Source organism: Ranitomeya imitator, chromosome 6, assembly GCF_032444005.1.
Source record: "Ranitomeya imitator isolate aRanImi1 chromosome 6, aRanImi1.pri, whole genome shotgun sequence".
Classification (NCBI taxonomy): domain Eukaryota; kingdom Metazoa; phylum Chordata; class Amphibia; order Anura; family Dendrobatidae; genus Ranitomeya; species Ranitomeya imitator.
This window is the reverse complement of record NC_091287.1, coordinates 135322832-135340022: the sequence shown is the minus strand read 5'-3', so window position 1 is coordinate 135340022 and position 17191 is coordinate 135322832. Positions and strand designations below refer to the sequence as shown.

The following is a 17191-nucleotide window of genomic DNA, read 5'->3' as shown; positions in this document are numbered from 1 at the left end:
TTTCAGAAGAAGAAGTTTCCAAGCTCCTTGCTTCTGCTCGGCCTACAACCTGCAACACTGACCCCATTCCTTCACATCTCCTGCAGTCTCTCTCACTAGTGGTCACCACTCACCTGACTAAAATATTTAACCTCTCTCTTTCTTCAGGTATCTTTCCCTCCTCATTTAACATGGCATCATTACCCCTTTACTTAAAAAGCCATCCCTGGACCAGAACTGCACTGCTAACTACAGACCTGTCTCTAACCTTTCCTTCATCTCTAAACTCCTGGAACGCTTGGTCCACTCCCGTCTAATCCGCTATCTCTCGGATAACTCTCTTCTCAACCCCTTGCAATCTGGTTTCTGCTCTTTACACTCCACTGAAACTGCCCTCACAAAAGTCGCTAATGATCTAATAATAGCTAAATCCAAAGGTCATTGCTCTCTGCTGATTCTCCTGGATCTATCTGCCGCATTTGACACTGTGGATCACCAGCTCCTTCTCACTATGCTCCGCTCCATAGGCCTCAAGGACACAGCCCTCTCCTGGTTCTCCTCCTAACTCTCTGACCGCTCCTTCACTGTATCTTTTGCCGGCTCCTCTTCCTCTCCTCGTCCCCTTACTTTCGGGGCTCCGCAGGGCTCAGTCCTAGGCACCCTCCTTTTCTCTCTATACACTGCTCCTATTGGACAAATAATCAGCAGATTTGGGTTCCAGTATCATCTCTATGCTGACGACACCCAATTATACACTTCTTCCCCTGACATCACCCCTACCCTAATTCAAAATACCAAGGATTGTCTGTCTGCTGTCTCTAACATCATGTCCTCCCTCCTATCTGAAACTAAATCTCTTCAAAACTGAACTACTTGTGTTTCTCCCTTCTACTAACCTCACTCTACGAGAACATCGAAATTACCCTGGAGGGTTCAACCATAACTCCCAAGCAGCATGCCCGCTGTCTTAGGGTCATATTCGACACCAAACTTTCCTTTACTCCCTATATCCGATCTCTCACTCGCTCCTGTCACCTGCATCTTAAAAACATCTCCAGAATCCGACCTTTTCTCACCTTTGAAACTGCTAAGACTCTAAAGGTACCGTTACACTAAACGACTTACCAACGATCACGACCAGCGATACGACCTGGCCGTGATCGTTGGTAAGTCGTTGTGTGGTCGCTGGGGAGCTGTCACACAGACAGCTCTCTCCAGCGACCAACGATCCGGGGAAAGACTTCGGCATCGTTAAAACTGTCTTCAATGATGCCGAAGTCCCCGGGTAACCAGGGTAAACATCGGGTTACTAAGTGCAGGGCCGCGCTTAGTAACCCGATATTTACCCTGGTTACCATTGTAAAAGTTAAAAAAAAAAAAACACTACATACTCACATTCTGATGTCTGTCACGTCCCCCGCCGTCAGCTTCCCGCACTGACTGTGTCAGTGCCGGCTGTAAAGCAGAGCACAGCGGTGACGTCACCGCTGTGCTCTGCTTTACGGCTGGCACTGACAGTCAGTGCAGGGAAGCTGACAGCAGGGGACGTGACAGACATCGGAATGTGAGCATGTACTGTTATTTTTTTTACTTTTACAATGGTAACCAGGGTAAGTATCGGGTTACTAAGCGCGGCCCTGCACTTAGTAACCCGATGTTTACCCTGGTTACAGATGAACACATCGCTAGATCGGCGTCACCCACGCCGATCTAGCGATGACAGCGGGGTGATCAGCGACCAAAAAAAGGTCCTGATCATTCCCCACGACCAACGATCTCCCAGCAGGGGCCTGATCGTTGGTCGCTGTCACTCATAAAGATATCGTTAGCGGGATCGTTGCTACGTGACAAAAAAGCGTGACGTTGCATCAATATCGTTAACGAAATCGTTATGTGTGAAGGTACCTTTACTGTCGCTCTTATTCATTCTCGTCTGGACTACTGCAACTCTCTTCTGATCGGTCTCCCTCTTACCAAACTTTCTCCTCTCCAATCCATCTTGAATGCAGCAGCCAGGGCCATATTTCTGTCCAGCCGCTTCACCAATGCCTCCATCTTGTGCCAGTCATTACACTGGCTACCCATTCACTACAGGGTCCAGAATAAACTCATCTCTCTCACCCACAAAGCTCTCCACAGTTCTGCACCGCCTCATATCTCCTCTCTCATCTTAGTCTATCGCCCTACACATGCCCTCCGTTCTACAAATGACCTAAGGCTAACATCCCCCGTAATCCGAACCTCGCATCTCCGTCTCGAAGACTTCTCTTGTGCTGCACCAGCTCTCTGGAATGCACTTCCCCAGACGATCAGACTGATACCTAGCCCGACCTATTCAAGCGCGCTTTAAAAACCCATCTCTTCAAACAAGCCTACCACATGAACTACTCAGTAAACTAACTTTGCCCTGTTCCCTCCTTCAAAATATTATTTTGAATCTGCACCCTACTATTCATCTGTCTCCACACCCTCCATGCACATGATAACTGCACTTGAAACTTGACTCTTGCACTTAAACACACGGGTTGATGACCGGATCATGCAGCTTTATATGAAAATCCCTATTTATTATAATTGCCAGACCTGAAATAACATGCAATTCTCACCTATTGTGTCCCCCCATTTCCTTGTAGGTTGTAAGCTTGCGAGCAGGGACCTCACCCCTAATGTCATTGTTTAAATTGTCTTAACTTGTACTGAATTTATTGTCTGTACATGTCCCCGCTTAATTGTAAAGTGCTGCGGAATATGTTGGCGCTATATAAATAAAAATTATTATTAATATATGGGCAAAAGAACACAGACATTGGACAGAAGAGGATTGGAAAAAAAGTGTTATGGACAGATGAATCAAAGTTTGAGGTGTTTGGATCACACAGGACATTTGTGAGACACAGAGCAACTGAAAAGATGCTGATAAAGTGCCTTACTTCATCTGTCAAGAATGGTGGAGGTAATGTGATGGTCTGGGGTTGCTTTCGTGCTGGTAAAGTGGGAGATTTGTACAAGGTAAAAGGGATTTTGAATAAGGAAGGCTATCACTCCATTTGGCAATGCCATGCCATACCATCTGGACAGCGCTTGATTGGAGCCAATTTCATCCTACAACAGGACAATTACCCAAAGCACACCTCTAAATTATGCAAGAACTATTTAGGGAAGAAGCAGGCAGCTGGTATTCTTTCTGTAATGGAGTGGCCAGTACAGTCACCAGATCTGAACCCCATTGAGCTGGTGTGGGAGCAGCTTGACCGTATGGTGCGCAAAAAGTGCCCATCAAGCCAAACCAACTTGTGGGAGGAGCTTCTGGAAGCATGGGGTGAAATTTCTCCAGATTACCTGAGCAAATTAACTGCTAGAATGCCAAAGGTCTGCAATGGTGGAATTGCTGCAAAGGGTGCATTCTTTGACAAAAGCAAAGTTAGAAGGAGAAAATTTTTATTCCAAATAAAAATCTTTTTTTCGAACCTTGTCAATGTCTGGACTAGATTTTCAATTCATTTGGCAACTAATTTGATTAATAAAAGTATGAGTTTTCATGGAAAACACAAAATTTTTAAACTTTTGAACAGTAGTGTACATATATACACACACTGTAGTATTACGGAGTAATATGGAGCCAGACTGCAGTGTGAGTAATGCCAGTTTAGAATGATATCCACTATCCTATTGAAATACTGCTAAGAGGAGTATTTTTTTTGTTTTAGGAGATCTTTTGATGAAATTGCACACTACTGTCATTGATATTGTTACATATAACTTTACAATTCGGGAGAGTATCTTTATGTTTAAAGACATAGGAGTCAAAAGAATAAGATTCCTCCTTCAAACTACATTTTTAGATTACTGATGTAGTTTCCCCCCCAAAATAACAACTATATATATTTTTGAGCCGCTGGATGGACTGTACAGCTATAACAGGCGGGACATACTATTGAGACTGCGGACACACGACATTTAGCAGAAGCCAGGGCAAGTTGATGACTGGAGCATTGAACAGCAAATCGAGGCGTGCAACATACAATAATATGTGATTATATTTTTTTAAATAAGATACAAAATCTTTGCCTCTGACCACTGTTGAATTGTAAAGCGCTGCGGTATAGGTTGGCGCTATATAAAGATTATTATTATTAATAAACTTAATGTTTAGTGGTAAAAAAATCTTCAATAATAAACACATCACACATTTTATATCTACGCATCATTGCTATATATGTATTGACGCTATTGAAGTTGTTGACATGTAGAAACAAATAAAACTAAAAATTGAACTTATTGGCATTGTAAAGTATCTGGATAAATTCTATACAGAATCCTGCATGTGGGCTGGCAGTGAACAAAAGGCCACTATGTGAGTCAAAGAAGAGAAAATAAAAAAGTTGTGTAATTCTGCAGCCGCCCACACCACAGTATACATCAAAGCTATGCGGGCCCGGCGGGGGAAGGGGGAGCCCAGCCATACAAGCACAGGGTGGATAAAGGAGGAGGGGAGGCAATATGAGAAGCTTGTAGTGTGGATTGGAGGCCAATACACAAATGAAGAGAAAAGACAAAGATTGTTTGAACTTGTAATAAGAGTTGTGAGGACTTCTGGCTGTTGTACCATATGTCAGGCGCAGGCCACACTGGATGGATTACATTCAGCAATGGCTGTGAGATCTGACCATAGGACTCCATATTGATCTGTATGTGAGGTTAGGCTGGCCTTGTGATGCAGCTGCTGTATTTGCAGCATCGGTCAGTTGTGAAGTGTTACGGGAATGTTAGAAATTCCTGCTCGGTAAATGCTTTTTCCTGTGCAGTTAAATCAGCATTTTCCACTAGTAAACTTCTGAACCAGGCCACACTCGCACTACCCGTACACATTACATATAAAAATCACACCACGTTTTTTCTATGGCAAAAAACCTGTCGTGGTCAGCGCCATTTATCCATGTAGGAACCTGCTTCAATATTTGACATGTCCCTTTTTAAAAACTGCCGGTAAAATCCGCTGCTGTAAGAGCTGTAGTGCCGATCTCTCATTGAAAACAATGGGAGGTGAGACGCCAAAGAAACTCCGAACGTCCCATACTTATAAAAAAAAGAGGTGTCACCAGGTCTAAAGTGGCACTTTTTTTATGTTGTTTTATTCTCGCTGCTCCCCTGTGTATTGTGTCTGTTTTTTTCCATTCTATAAACCCACCACACGAATACAGACATATGGGCTTATTTATTTGGAGCTAATTTTTATGGTCTTTTCCAAGGGGGCATTTGTGTCTTTGGGATATTCTGCATTATTACCCTGTGAGGAAAGTCCCCTTGTAAAGACCATAAATATTAGACAAACAAAATATGGAATACTTGGGGGAGCAGCGAGAATAAAATAAAGGCAACATCTGCCCACTTTAGATCTTCAACATTTGTTTGGCCAACAGCTTTTTGCTTTCGAGAAGCTGTCCATGAAGGGATGAATACCCCCAATGCCCAGTGAGAGATTTGGGAGAACAGTAGACTATAAGGGTTGTTGTCCAGCTGTTCCTGGTTCTTGTCATATTCCTGTTCCACATAGATGTTATGTTCAGACTAGTACAAAAAGTAATCGAATTATAGACCCATTTTCTGCAGCCTGCTTTTGCATGCACCTCATATACATCCTCACTTCTCTGTTAAGATGTGTTTTACAGAAACATGGACCTGTCCTTACTAGAAATCTGCAAACTGTCAAAGATTGATGGATGCCTCTATTTCCATACAATATAAATCTGAATTATTTCTTATCATTGGTAAGTAAAATGAATAGCAAGAAAACCCTGGCTTGTCCACTATTAAAATTACAAAATAAGCAGTAATCACTCACTGCAGGTACCGCACATAATCTTTACCGCTGCCACTGGTCTTTGTTGAATGGCTGCAGTGGTGACATCACGATTAAAGTTCATGTGACCACCTGCAGCCAATCAGTGGGCTCAGTGGTATTACCTATAGTCATGACGACACCCAGGTAGCATATCATCAATGACCAAGGGCAATCCCGAAGAGGCAGCACTGGAGCTGTAGTTGGTAAATCCTGCTAATTATTTCATTTTTACACTGGACAAGACAGGAATCTAATAATAATTAAATATTGTTTGCCACTTTTTAAAAAAAGAAATAAACAACAAGTTCTCACCTTTCTCACTGACATCGTTCAGCAATGTACGCGCCAGGTCTCCAATACTCATGTGACATTGTTATGCCATGTGAGCGCTGCAGCCAATCAGTGGCCACTAATGGGTTGCAATGCTCACAGCTCCCCTGGACATAATAGTTTTTTAAAGGTACAGGTGCTTCTGACAAAATTAGAATATCATCAAAAAGTTAATTTATTTCTGTTCTTCAATACAAAAAGTGAAACGCATAAATTATATAGAGTCATTAGAAACCGAGTGATCTATTTCAAGTGTTTATTTCTGTTAATGTTGATGATTATGGCTTACAGCCAATGAAAACCTAAAAGTCATTATCTTAGTAAATTAGAATAATTAATAAAAAACACACTTGTAAAGGCTTCCTAAGTGTTTAAAAAGGTCCCTTAAGGTACCATCACACTAGACGATATCGCTAGCGATCCGTGACGTTGCAGGGTCCTGGCTAGCGATATCGTCCAGTGTGACACACAGCAGCGATCAGGCCCCTGCTGTGATGTCGCTGGTCGGGGAAGAAAGGCCAGAACTTTATTTCGTCGCTGGCTCTCCCGCTGACATCGCTGAATCGGTGTGTGTGACACCGATTCAGCGATGTCTTCGCTGGTAACCAGGGTAAACATCGGGTTACTAAGCGCAGGGCCGCGCTTAGTAACCCGATGTTTACCCTGGTTACCATCGTTAAAGTAAAAAAAACAACCACTACATACTTACCTACCGCTGTCTGTCCTCGGCGCTCTGCTTTTCTGCTCTGGCTGTGAGCGCCGGGCAGCCGGAAAGCAGAGCGGTGACGTCACCGCTCTGCTTTCTGGCCGCTCTGCTCATAGCCAGAGCAGAGAAGTAGAGCGCCGAGGACAGACAGCGGTAGGTAAGTATGTAGTGGTTGTTTTTTTACTTTAACGATGGTAACCAGGGTAAACATCGGGTTACTAAGCGCGGCCCTGCGCTTAGTAACCCGATGTTTACCCTGGTTACCGGCATCTTTGGTCGCTGGAGAGCTGTCTGTGTGACAGCTCTCCAGCGACCAAACAGCGACGCTGCAGCGATCCGGATCGTTGTCGGTTTCGCTGCAGTGTCCCTAAGTGTGACGGTACCTTTAGTCTGTTTCAGCAGGCACCACAATCATGGGGAAGACTGCTGACTTGACAGATGTCCAGAAGGTAGGCGTTGATACACTCCACAAGGAGGGTAAGCCAGAAAAGGTAATGGCTAAAGAAGCTGGCTGTTCACAGAGTGCTGTATCCAAGCATATTAACCCCTTCCCGACCCATGACGCCACGTAGGCGTCATGAAAGTCGGTGCCAATCCGACCCATGACGCCTATGTGGCGTCATAGAAAGATCGCGTCCCTGCAGATCGGGTGAAAGGGTTAACTCCCATTTCACCCGATCTGCAGGGACAGGGGGAGTGGTAGTTTAGCCCAGGGGGGGTGGCTTCACCCCCCCCGTGGCTACGATTGCTCTGATTGGCTGTTGAAAGTGAAACTGCCAATCAGAGCGATTTGTAATATTTCACCTAAAAAACTGGTGAAATATTACAATCCAGCCATGGCCGATGCTGCAATATCATCGGCCATGGCTGGAAACACTTATGTGCCCCCACCCCACCCCACCGATCGCCCCCCGATCTGTGGTCCGCTCCCCTCCGTCCTGTGCTCCGCTCCCCCGTCCTCCTGTCCGCCCCCCCGTGCTCCAATCACACCCCCCGTGCTCCAATCAAACCCCCCCGCACTCCGATCCCCCCCGCACAGCGATCCCCCCCGTGCTCCGTTCCACCCCCCCGCACAGCGATCCCCCACCCCGTGCTCCAATCCACCCCCCCGTGTTCCGATCCACCCCCCCATGCTCCGATCCACCCCCCCGTGCTCTGGCGACCCCCCCGTGCCCTGATCTCCCACCCTTATACTTACCTAGTCTCCCGGGGTCCGTCCGTCTTCTTTCCTGGGCGCCGCCATCTTCCAAAATGGCGGGCGCAAGTGCAGATTCGTTCCAGAGTGAATTTTGATCACTGAGATATAACCTATCTCAGTGATCAAAATAAAAAAAATAGTAAATGACCCCCCCCCCCTTTGTCACCCCCATAGGTAGGGACAATAACAAAAATAAAGAATTTTTTTTTTCCACTAAGGTTGGGGTAAGAACTAGGGTTAGGGGTAGGGTTAGGGCTAGGGTTAGGGTTAGGGATAGGGTTAGGGGTAGGGTTAGGGTTCGGGATGTGCACACGTATTCTGGTCCTCTGCGGATTTTTCCGCAGAGGATTTGATAAATCCGCAGTGCTAAACCGCTGCGGATTTATGGCGGATTTACCGCGGTTTTTCTGTGCATTTCACTGCGGTTTTACAAATGCGATTTTCTATTGAAGCAGTTGTAAAACCGCTGCGGAATCCGCAGAAAGAAGTGACATGCTGCGGAATGTAAACCGCTGCGTTTCCGTGCAGTTTTTCCGCAGCATGTGTACAGCGATTTTTGTTTCCCATAGGTTTACATTGAACTGTAAACTCATGGGAAACTGCTGCAGATCCGCAGCGTTTTCCGCAGCGTGTGCACATACCTTTAGAATTAGGCTATGTGCACATGGTGCGGATTTGGCTGCGGATCCGCAGCAGTGTTCCATCAGGTTTACAGTACCATGTAAACATATGGAAAACCAAATCCGCTGTGCCCATGGTGCGAAAAATACCACGCGGAAACGCTGCGTTGTATTTTCCGCAGCATGTCAATTCTTTGTGCGGATTCCACAGCGTTTTACACCTGTTCCTCAATAGGAATCCACAGGTGAAATCCGCACAAAAAACACTGGCAATCCGCGGTAAATCCGCAGGTAAAACGCAGTGCCTTTTACCCGCGGATTTTTCAAAAATGGTACTGAAAAATCTCATACGAATCCGCAACGTGGGCACATAGCCTTAGGGTTAGGGTTGGGTTGGAATTAGGGTTGTGGTTAGGGTAAGGGGTGTGTTGGGGTTAGGGTTGTGGTTAGGGGTGTGTTGGGGTTAGGGTTGTGATTAGGGTTACGGCTACAGTTGGGATAAGGGTTTGGGGTGTGTTGGAGTTAGAATTGAGGGGTTTCCACTGTTTAGGCACATCAGGGGGTCTCCAAACGCAACATGGCGCCACCATTGATTCCAGCCAATCTTGTATTCAAAAAGTCAAATGGTGCTCCCTCACTTCCGAGCCCCGACGTGTGCCCAAACAGTGGTTTACCCCCACACATGGGGTATCAGCTTACTCAGGAGAAACTGGACAACAACTTTTGTGGTCCAATTTCTCCTGTAACCCTTGGGAAAATAAAAAATTCTGGGCTAAAAAATTATTTTTGAGGAAAGAAAATGTATTTATTATTTTCACTGCTCTGTGTTATGAACTTCTGTGAAGCACTTGGGGGTTCAAAGTGCTCACCTCACATCTAGATAAGTTCCTTTCAGGGTCTAGTTTCTAAAATGGGGTCACTTGTGGGGGGTTTCTACTGTTTAGCCACATCAGGGGCTCTGCAAACGCAACGTGACGCCCGCAGAGCATTCCATCAAAGTCTGCATTTCAAAACGTCACTACTTCACTTCCGAGCCCCAGCATGTGCCTAAACAGTGGTTTACCCCCACATATGGGGTATCAGCATACTCAGGAGAAACTGGACAACAACTTTTGGGGTCAAATTTCTCCTGTTACCCTTGGGAAAATATAAAATTGCGGGCTAAAAAATCATTTTTGAGAAAACAAATTTTTTTTTTTATTTTCATGGCTCTGCGTTATAAACTTCTGTGAAGCACTTGAGGGTTCAAAATCCTCACCACACATCTAGATTAGTTCCTTTGGGGGTCTAGTTTCCAAAATGGGGTCATTTGTGGGGGATCTCCAATGTTTAGGCACACAGGGGCTCTCCAAACGCGACATGGTGTCCGCTAATGATTGGAGCTATTTTTCCATTTAAAAAGCCAAATGGCGTGCCTTCCCTTCTGAGCCCTGCCGTGCGCCCAAACAGTGGTTTACCCCCACATATGGGGTATCTGCGTACTCAGGACAAACTGGACAACAACATTTGTGGTCCAATTTCTCCTATTACCATTGGCAAAATAGGAAATTCCAGGCTAAAAAATCATTTTTGAGAAAAGAAAAATTATTTTTTATTTTCATGGCTTTGCATTATAAACTTCTGTGAAGTACCTGGGGGTTTAAAGTGCTCAGTATGCATCTAGATAAGTTCCTTGGTGGGTCTAGTTTCCAAAATGGGGTCACTTGTGGGGCAGCTCCAATGCATAGGCACACAGGGGCTCTCCAAACGCGACATGGTGTCCGCTAACAATTGGAGCTAATTTTCCATTCAAAAAGTCAAAAGGCGCGCCTTCCCTTCCGAGCCCTGCCGTGTGCCCAAACAGTGGTTTACCCCCACATATGAGGTATCGGCGTACTCGGGAGAAATTGCTCAACAAATTTTAGGATCCATTTTATCCTATTGCCCATGTAAAAATGAAAAAATTGAGGCGAAAAGAAATTTTTTGTGAAAAAAAAGTACTTTTTCATTTTTACGGATCAATTTGTGAAGCACCTGAGGGTTTAAAGTGCTCACTAGGCATCTAGATTAGTTCCTTGGGGGGTCCAGTTTCCAAAATGGGGTCACTTGTGGGGGAGCTCCAATGTTTAGGCACACAGGGTCTCTCCAAACGCGACATGGTGTTCGCTAACGATGGAGATAATTTTTCATTCAAAAAGTCAAATGGCGCTCCTTCCCTTCCGAGCCTTACCATGTGCCCAAACAGTGGTTTACCCCCACATGTGAGGTATCGGTGTACTCAGGAGAAATTGCCCAACAAATTTTAGGATCCATGTTATCCTTTTGTCCATGTGAAAATGAAAAAATTGAGGCTAAAAGAATTTTTTTGTGAAAAAAAGTACTTTTTTAATTTTTACGGATCAATTTGTGAAGCACCTGGGGGTTTAAAGGGCTCACTATGCATCTAGATAAGTTCCTTGAGGCGTCTAGTTTCCAAAATGGGGTCACTTGTGGAGGAGCTCCACTTTTTAGGCACACGGGGGCTCTCCAAACGTGACATGGTGTCCGCTAAAGAGTGCAGCCAATTTTTCATTCAAAAAGTCAAATGGCGCTCCTTCCCTTCCAAGCCCTGCCGTGCGCCCAAACAGTGGTTTACCCCCACATATGAGGTATCAGCGTACTCAGGACAAATTGGACAACAACGTTCGTTGTTCACTTTCTCCTTTTACCATTGGGAAAATAAAAAAATTGTTGCTGAAAAATAATTTTTGTGACTAAAAAGTTAAATGTTCATTTTTTCCTTCCATGTTGCTTCTGCTGCTGCGAAGCACCTGAAGGGTTAATAAATTTCTTGAATGTGGTTTTGAGTACCTTGAGGGGTGCAGTTTTTAGAATGGTGTCACTTTTGGGTATTTTCAGCCATATAGACCCCTCAAACTGACTTCAAATGTGAGGTGGTCCCTAAAAAAATGGTTTTGTAAATTTCGTTGTAAAAATGAGAAATCGCTGGTCAAATTTTAACCCTTATAACTTCCTAGCAAAAAAAAATTTTGTTTCCAAAATTGTGCTGATGTAAAGTAGACATGTGGGAAATGTTATTTATTAACTATTTTGTGTCACATAACTCTCTGGTTTAACAGAATAAAAATTCAAAATGTGAAAATTGCGAAATTTTCAAAATTTTCGCCAAATTTCCGTTTTTATCACAAATAAACGCAGAATTTATTGATCTAAATTTACCACTAACATGAAGCCCAATATGTCACGAAAAAACAATCTCAGAACCGCTAGGATCCGTTGAAGCGTTCCTGAGTTATTACCTCATAAAGGGACACTGGTCAGAATTGCAAAAAACGGCAAGGTCTTTAAGGTCAAAATAGGCTGGGTCATGAAGGGGTTAATGGAAAGAAGAGTGGAAGGAAAAAGTGTGTTAGAAAAAGATTCACAAGGAGTGGACTGCTGCTGGATTTATTGTTTCAAGAGCCACCACATACAGACGTATCCAGGACATGAGCTACAAGTGTCCATTCCTTGTGTCAAGCCACTCATGGCCAATAGACAACCCCAGAAGTGTCTTACCTGAGCCAAGCAGAAAAAGAACTGGACTGTTTCTCAGTGTTCCAATGTCTTGTTTTCAGATGAAAGTAAATTTTGCATTTCATTTGAAAATCAGGGTCCCAGAGTCTGGAGGAAGAGTGGAGAGGCCACAATCCAAGCTGCTTGAGGTCTAGTGTGAATTCTCCACAATCAGCGATGGTTTGGGGAGCCATGACATTTGCTGGTGTAGGTCCACTATGTTTTATCAAGACCAAAGTCAGCGCAGCCGTCTAATAGGAAATTTTACAGCCCTTCATGCTTCCCTCTGCCGACAAGCTTTCTGGAGCTGGAAATTTCATTCTCCAGCAGGACTTGGCACCTGTCCACACTGCCAAAAGTACCAATACCTGGTTTAAAAACAACAGTATCACTGTGCTTGACTGGCCAGCAAACTCACCTGACCTTAACCCCATAATCTATGGGGTATTCTCAAGAGGAAGATGAGACACCAGACCCAATAATGCAGATGAGCTGAAGGCTGCTATCAAAGCAACCTGGGCTTCCATAATACCTCAGCAGTGCCACAGGCTGATCACCTCCATACCACACCGCATTGATGCAGTAATTGAAGCAAAAGGAGCCCCGGCCAAGTATTGAGTGCATTTACTGAGTATACATTTCAGTAGCCCAACATTTCAGATTTTAAAATCATTTTTCAAGCTGATGTTATAAAGTATTCTAATTTACTAAAATAATGACTTTTGGGTCTTCATTGGCTGTAAGCCATAATCATCAACATTAGCAGAAATAAACACTTGAAATAGATTACTCAGTTTGTAATGACTCTATATGAGTTTCACTTTTTGTTGAAGAACTGAAATAAATTAACTTTTTGATGATATTCTAATTTTGTGGGAAGCACCTGTAAGTGCAAGTGCAAGTGCTGCAGCCAATTAGTTGCCGCTCATAGGCTGCAGTGCTTGCGTGACACTGTTATGTGGAGGCCCACTCCGACATCAATGGAATGGCGGCAGAGTGAACAAGGTGAGTACATTTTCTTTTAAACAGTCAAATAAAGCATTTAAAGAAAACAAGTCATGTGAAAAAATACTATTTACCTGCAGATATGTGGTTAATCTGCAGGTTGATAGCATCCAGAACCAGCTCGGTGTTGGCATTTAGAGCCCAGCTGCCGGGAGATGAACTTTATTCTTCTGGGCAGCGTTCGGCTTCTAGTCATAGGGGTGGTGCCAGCAGTTTCAGTCACCGCTCAGTGTATAGACAGCGCTGGCTGTTACTGCCCTCCTGTCACTGACTGCAAGCAAGCTCAGCATTAGATTTGGCAGTCAGTCAGTGCTGAGGCCACTCTCTATACACGGAGCGGTGACCGAAACCGTGCCGGACCTACCCCTATGACTGAAAGCCAAGCACTGCCGAGAGGAATAAAGCTAATTTATTCCCGGCAGCAGGGCCCTAAGTGTGGGCACCAGGCTGGTTCAGAACGCTATAAACCTGCAGATTAACCCCATATCTGCAGGTTAATTGCGTTTTTTTTCACATGATAGGTTCTTTTAAGAAGGGTTTGTCCAGGTAGTGGACTAATCCTTTAATTGTGGAAAAGCCCTTTTAAGTAGGCAACATGAATAGTACAGAATCATAATAAAAAAGGATGTTGTACTGCATAATGTGTTAGGGAATTTAAAATTGGAATTTTGTTTCCATCTAGAATTCAAAATACCTAGAAATGGCTGAATGGGATTTGTGACCATATGATAGAGGGAGAACAACTCAAGGACTTGTATTTACTGGTGATATTTTGATTTTAGGTTGTATCTGTTGCGTGCCGGTGCTATCCAGCAAATCCCCATAGATATCAATCATAGATGAAAAGTAATCATGTCCTTTCAATCAGATCAAAATAACTTCCTAAATGTTATCTGTGAAGTCTACATACAGGTACAAGGAAACCAATTACAAACATTATTAATGTGTAAAATAAAGCTGTCTTTTTTTAAGGTGTGGAAATTCCTGTTTGCCTCAGGGAACTCACCTGGAATCCTGAGTGAGTCTCTCAAGAGTGTGGATAAGAAGATTCCCGTCATTCTTCATACTGTCTAAATGCTTCTCGTTTGATGTTATCTAGAATAAGAAAAAACTATCAATGAACAATGGATTGTCGGAGCAGCCAGAGCATGAGATAGTAAAGCATTGGCTGGATATTTGAGAGGTGTGAACCTGGGTCATACTGGAGTTATACTCACTGCACATAATATCGCTTTCACAGAGGAGTTAAGGTATTTGTGTATTAAGTATTAATAAGTATTTTACAGTTTTTTATGTCTGTTGATAAAAAAATGTATCCTAAATTGGTCTGCGAAACCACTACTAAGGCCAGGTTCACACGAGCATATTTCATGGTCTTATGCAGACTGCAATCCCAGTCTGGCGGAGGGACTCTCAACCCGAACTTAAAGGCTGATGTGTGTCCTTGAGGCTGTATATTCAGGTCGGGAAATGAGCAGTCAGTCCGGGCATTACAGGCCATATGTGGACTGTGAGAATATGTTTGTGTAAATCTAGCCTTAGGGTGACAATAATAATCTCTAATACGCGCTATATGGTACCTTTCACGATCTGTTATAGGTTAAACCCATCATTAGGCAAATTCCCCTTAACTGGAACAGATGGAGGGCTAATTTAGGAGATAAGGCAAGGGCGGAGGCCCCGGCATCTTCGCCATCTAAAGAGTGCTGGGGAGCAAGGCGCCCCCTAGTGTTAGAGACAGGAAAGGAGCCCCTGGTCCCAGGTCACCTGACAGCTGATCTCAGAATGCTAATCCCGTCCACACCATTGATTAGCAGCTTTCTGATATCTTATATTGATAATAAGCTGCTAATCAGTGATGGGGGTGGAGTTGGACCAGAATGCATGAGGACACCTTGTCCAGCAGTGATAATCTCCTGCTGATAAAGCACTTATTGCATTGAAACAACAGCACACAGCCCCTTAAGTGACACATCGTTGAAATCTGTGTCTCAGCCCCTACTTCATATTGCCATCAGATTTAATAACAGAAACCTGCTGACAAATTCCCTTTAAGACATCTATAAAAATGAATGGTCCAAATGTAACTAATCATGGCCAAATAATTACCACTAAACATTTTTTTAAATTGATAAACATGACATACGTAGAACCTATCATGCCTTAGACATATGGGCAACTGCAGTTATGTTTATGATAGCAATGATCGGCTTTGCTGCAGTCTTTCAGATGAAAATACTCTACATGTACGGCATAGGACAATGTTACAGTCAGATCAAGTACTTATGCTACAAATATACAGCTGTCCAAGAGGGACAAACTGACCTCTGTCTCTGCAGATGTGAAACAAAAAGCTTCTTAACCCTATCAAAATTAACAACCTTCTCCTGGATCTTAAGTCGCTGTAAAGGTACCGTCACACTAGACGATATCGCTAGCGATCCGTGACGTTGCAGCGTCCTCGCTAGCGATATCGTCCAGTGTGACAGGCAGCAGCGATCAGGCCCCTGCTGTGCTGTCGCTGGTCGGGGAAGAAAGTCCAGAACTTTATTTGGTCGCTGGACTCCCCGTAGACATCGCTGAATCGGCGTGTGTGACACCGATTCAGCGATGTCTTCACTGGTAACCAGGGTAAACATCGGGTAACTAAGCGCAGGGCCGCGCTTAGTAACCCGATGTTTACCCTGGTTACCATCCTAAAAGTAAAAAAAAACAAACACTACATACTTACCTACAGCTGTCTGTCCCCAGCGCTGTGCTCTGCACTCCTCCTGTACTGGCTGTGAGCGTCGGTCAGCCGGAAAGCAGAGCGGTGACGTCACCGCTGTGCTTTCCGGCCGCTGTGCTCACACAGCCAGTACAGGAGGAGTGCAGAGCACAGCGCTGGAGGACAGACGGCTGTAGGTAAGTATGTAGTGTTTGTTTTTTTTTACTTTTAGGATGGTAACCAGGGTAAACATCGGGTTACTAAGCGCGGCCCTGCGCTTAGTTACCCGATGTTTACCCTGGTTACCGGCATCGTTGGTCGCTGGAGAGCGGTCTGTGTGACAGCTCTCCAGCGACCAAACAGCGACGCTGCAGCGATCCGGATCGTTGTCGGTATCGCTGCAGCGTCGCTAAGTGTGACGGTACCTTTAGGGATCCTACTCATCCGCGGTTAAATCAGACGAGTATAATCTAATAGATTACTATTCTGCAGCATAGAACACTATAAATTAACGTGTAAATGATTGTAGAATAATAACTTTAATGAAAAAAAAACATTATGCATGTCATACGAATATTATGGGAGAAAAATCACATTGTACTCGCATGACACTCGTCCTACTTTTCTGGATCAACATCGGAGTGATTTTATTTAAGCTGATGAGTGTGCGCCCTTATCTAGTTTTACCAAGACTGAGTGTCTCGCTCATGACAGAAATACTTCCAGTAATTAGGGGCAATGACAGTGCTAAAGTGTTTGTTTAGTTGAGCAAATCAAATCATTTCACTGGTTCAGACACCGGATATTTGGGTCCTGGAGGATGAGACAGTTTAGAAGTATTTAGAATTCATTAGTTTACTATCTATACCTTTTATATTTGTTGGGCTATCAATTTGATTTTTGCAGCGTTGTATTTTATGACCAATTTTTATTATTATACTTGGATCCAAGAAGTATCGTTTCTCCTTGTGGAGAGTGACATGATAAGCATGTCAAGGTGAGGAGACTTAAAGCTGCAATGCTCCTCTGGGAAATATGCAAATTGTCTCTTCAGAGAGGAAGAGGACTAGAACTCTAGTGCCACCTATTGGAAGTAGCAATCCTAACAGTCAATGTCGACTCTTCGAGCCTTGTCACATGACTTAGGATAACCTATCCTAAGTCATGTGACAAGGCTCGTTAAAGAGTCGACATTGACTGTTAGGATTGCTACTTCCAATAGGTGGCACTAGAGTTCTAGTCCTCTTCCTCTCTGAAGAGATAATTTGCA

General features: G+C 44.1%; 1 protein-coding gene across 4 annotated transcripts in view; it reads right to left on the bottom strand.

The window, feature by feature from the left end:
• Positions 1-17191, bottom strand: part of ULK4 (unc-51 like kinase 4) — a 941213-nt gene that overhangs the window by 72567 nt on the left and 851455 nt on the right. For all 4 annotated transcript variants that reach the window (XM_069730129.1, XM_069730128.1, XM_069730126.1 and 1 more), the window contains exon 36: positions 14221-14309. In XM_069730129.1, the coding sequence (XP_069586230.1) occupies positions 14221-14309 (89 nt within the window). The remainder of the gene's footprint in view (positions 1-14220; positions 14310-17191) is intronic.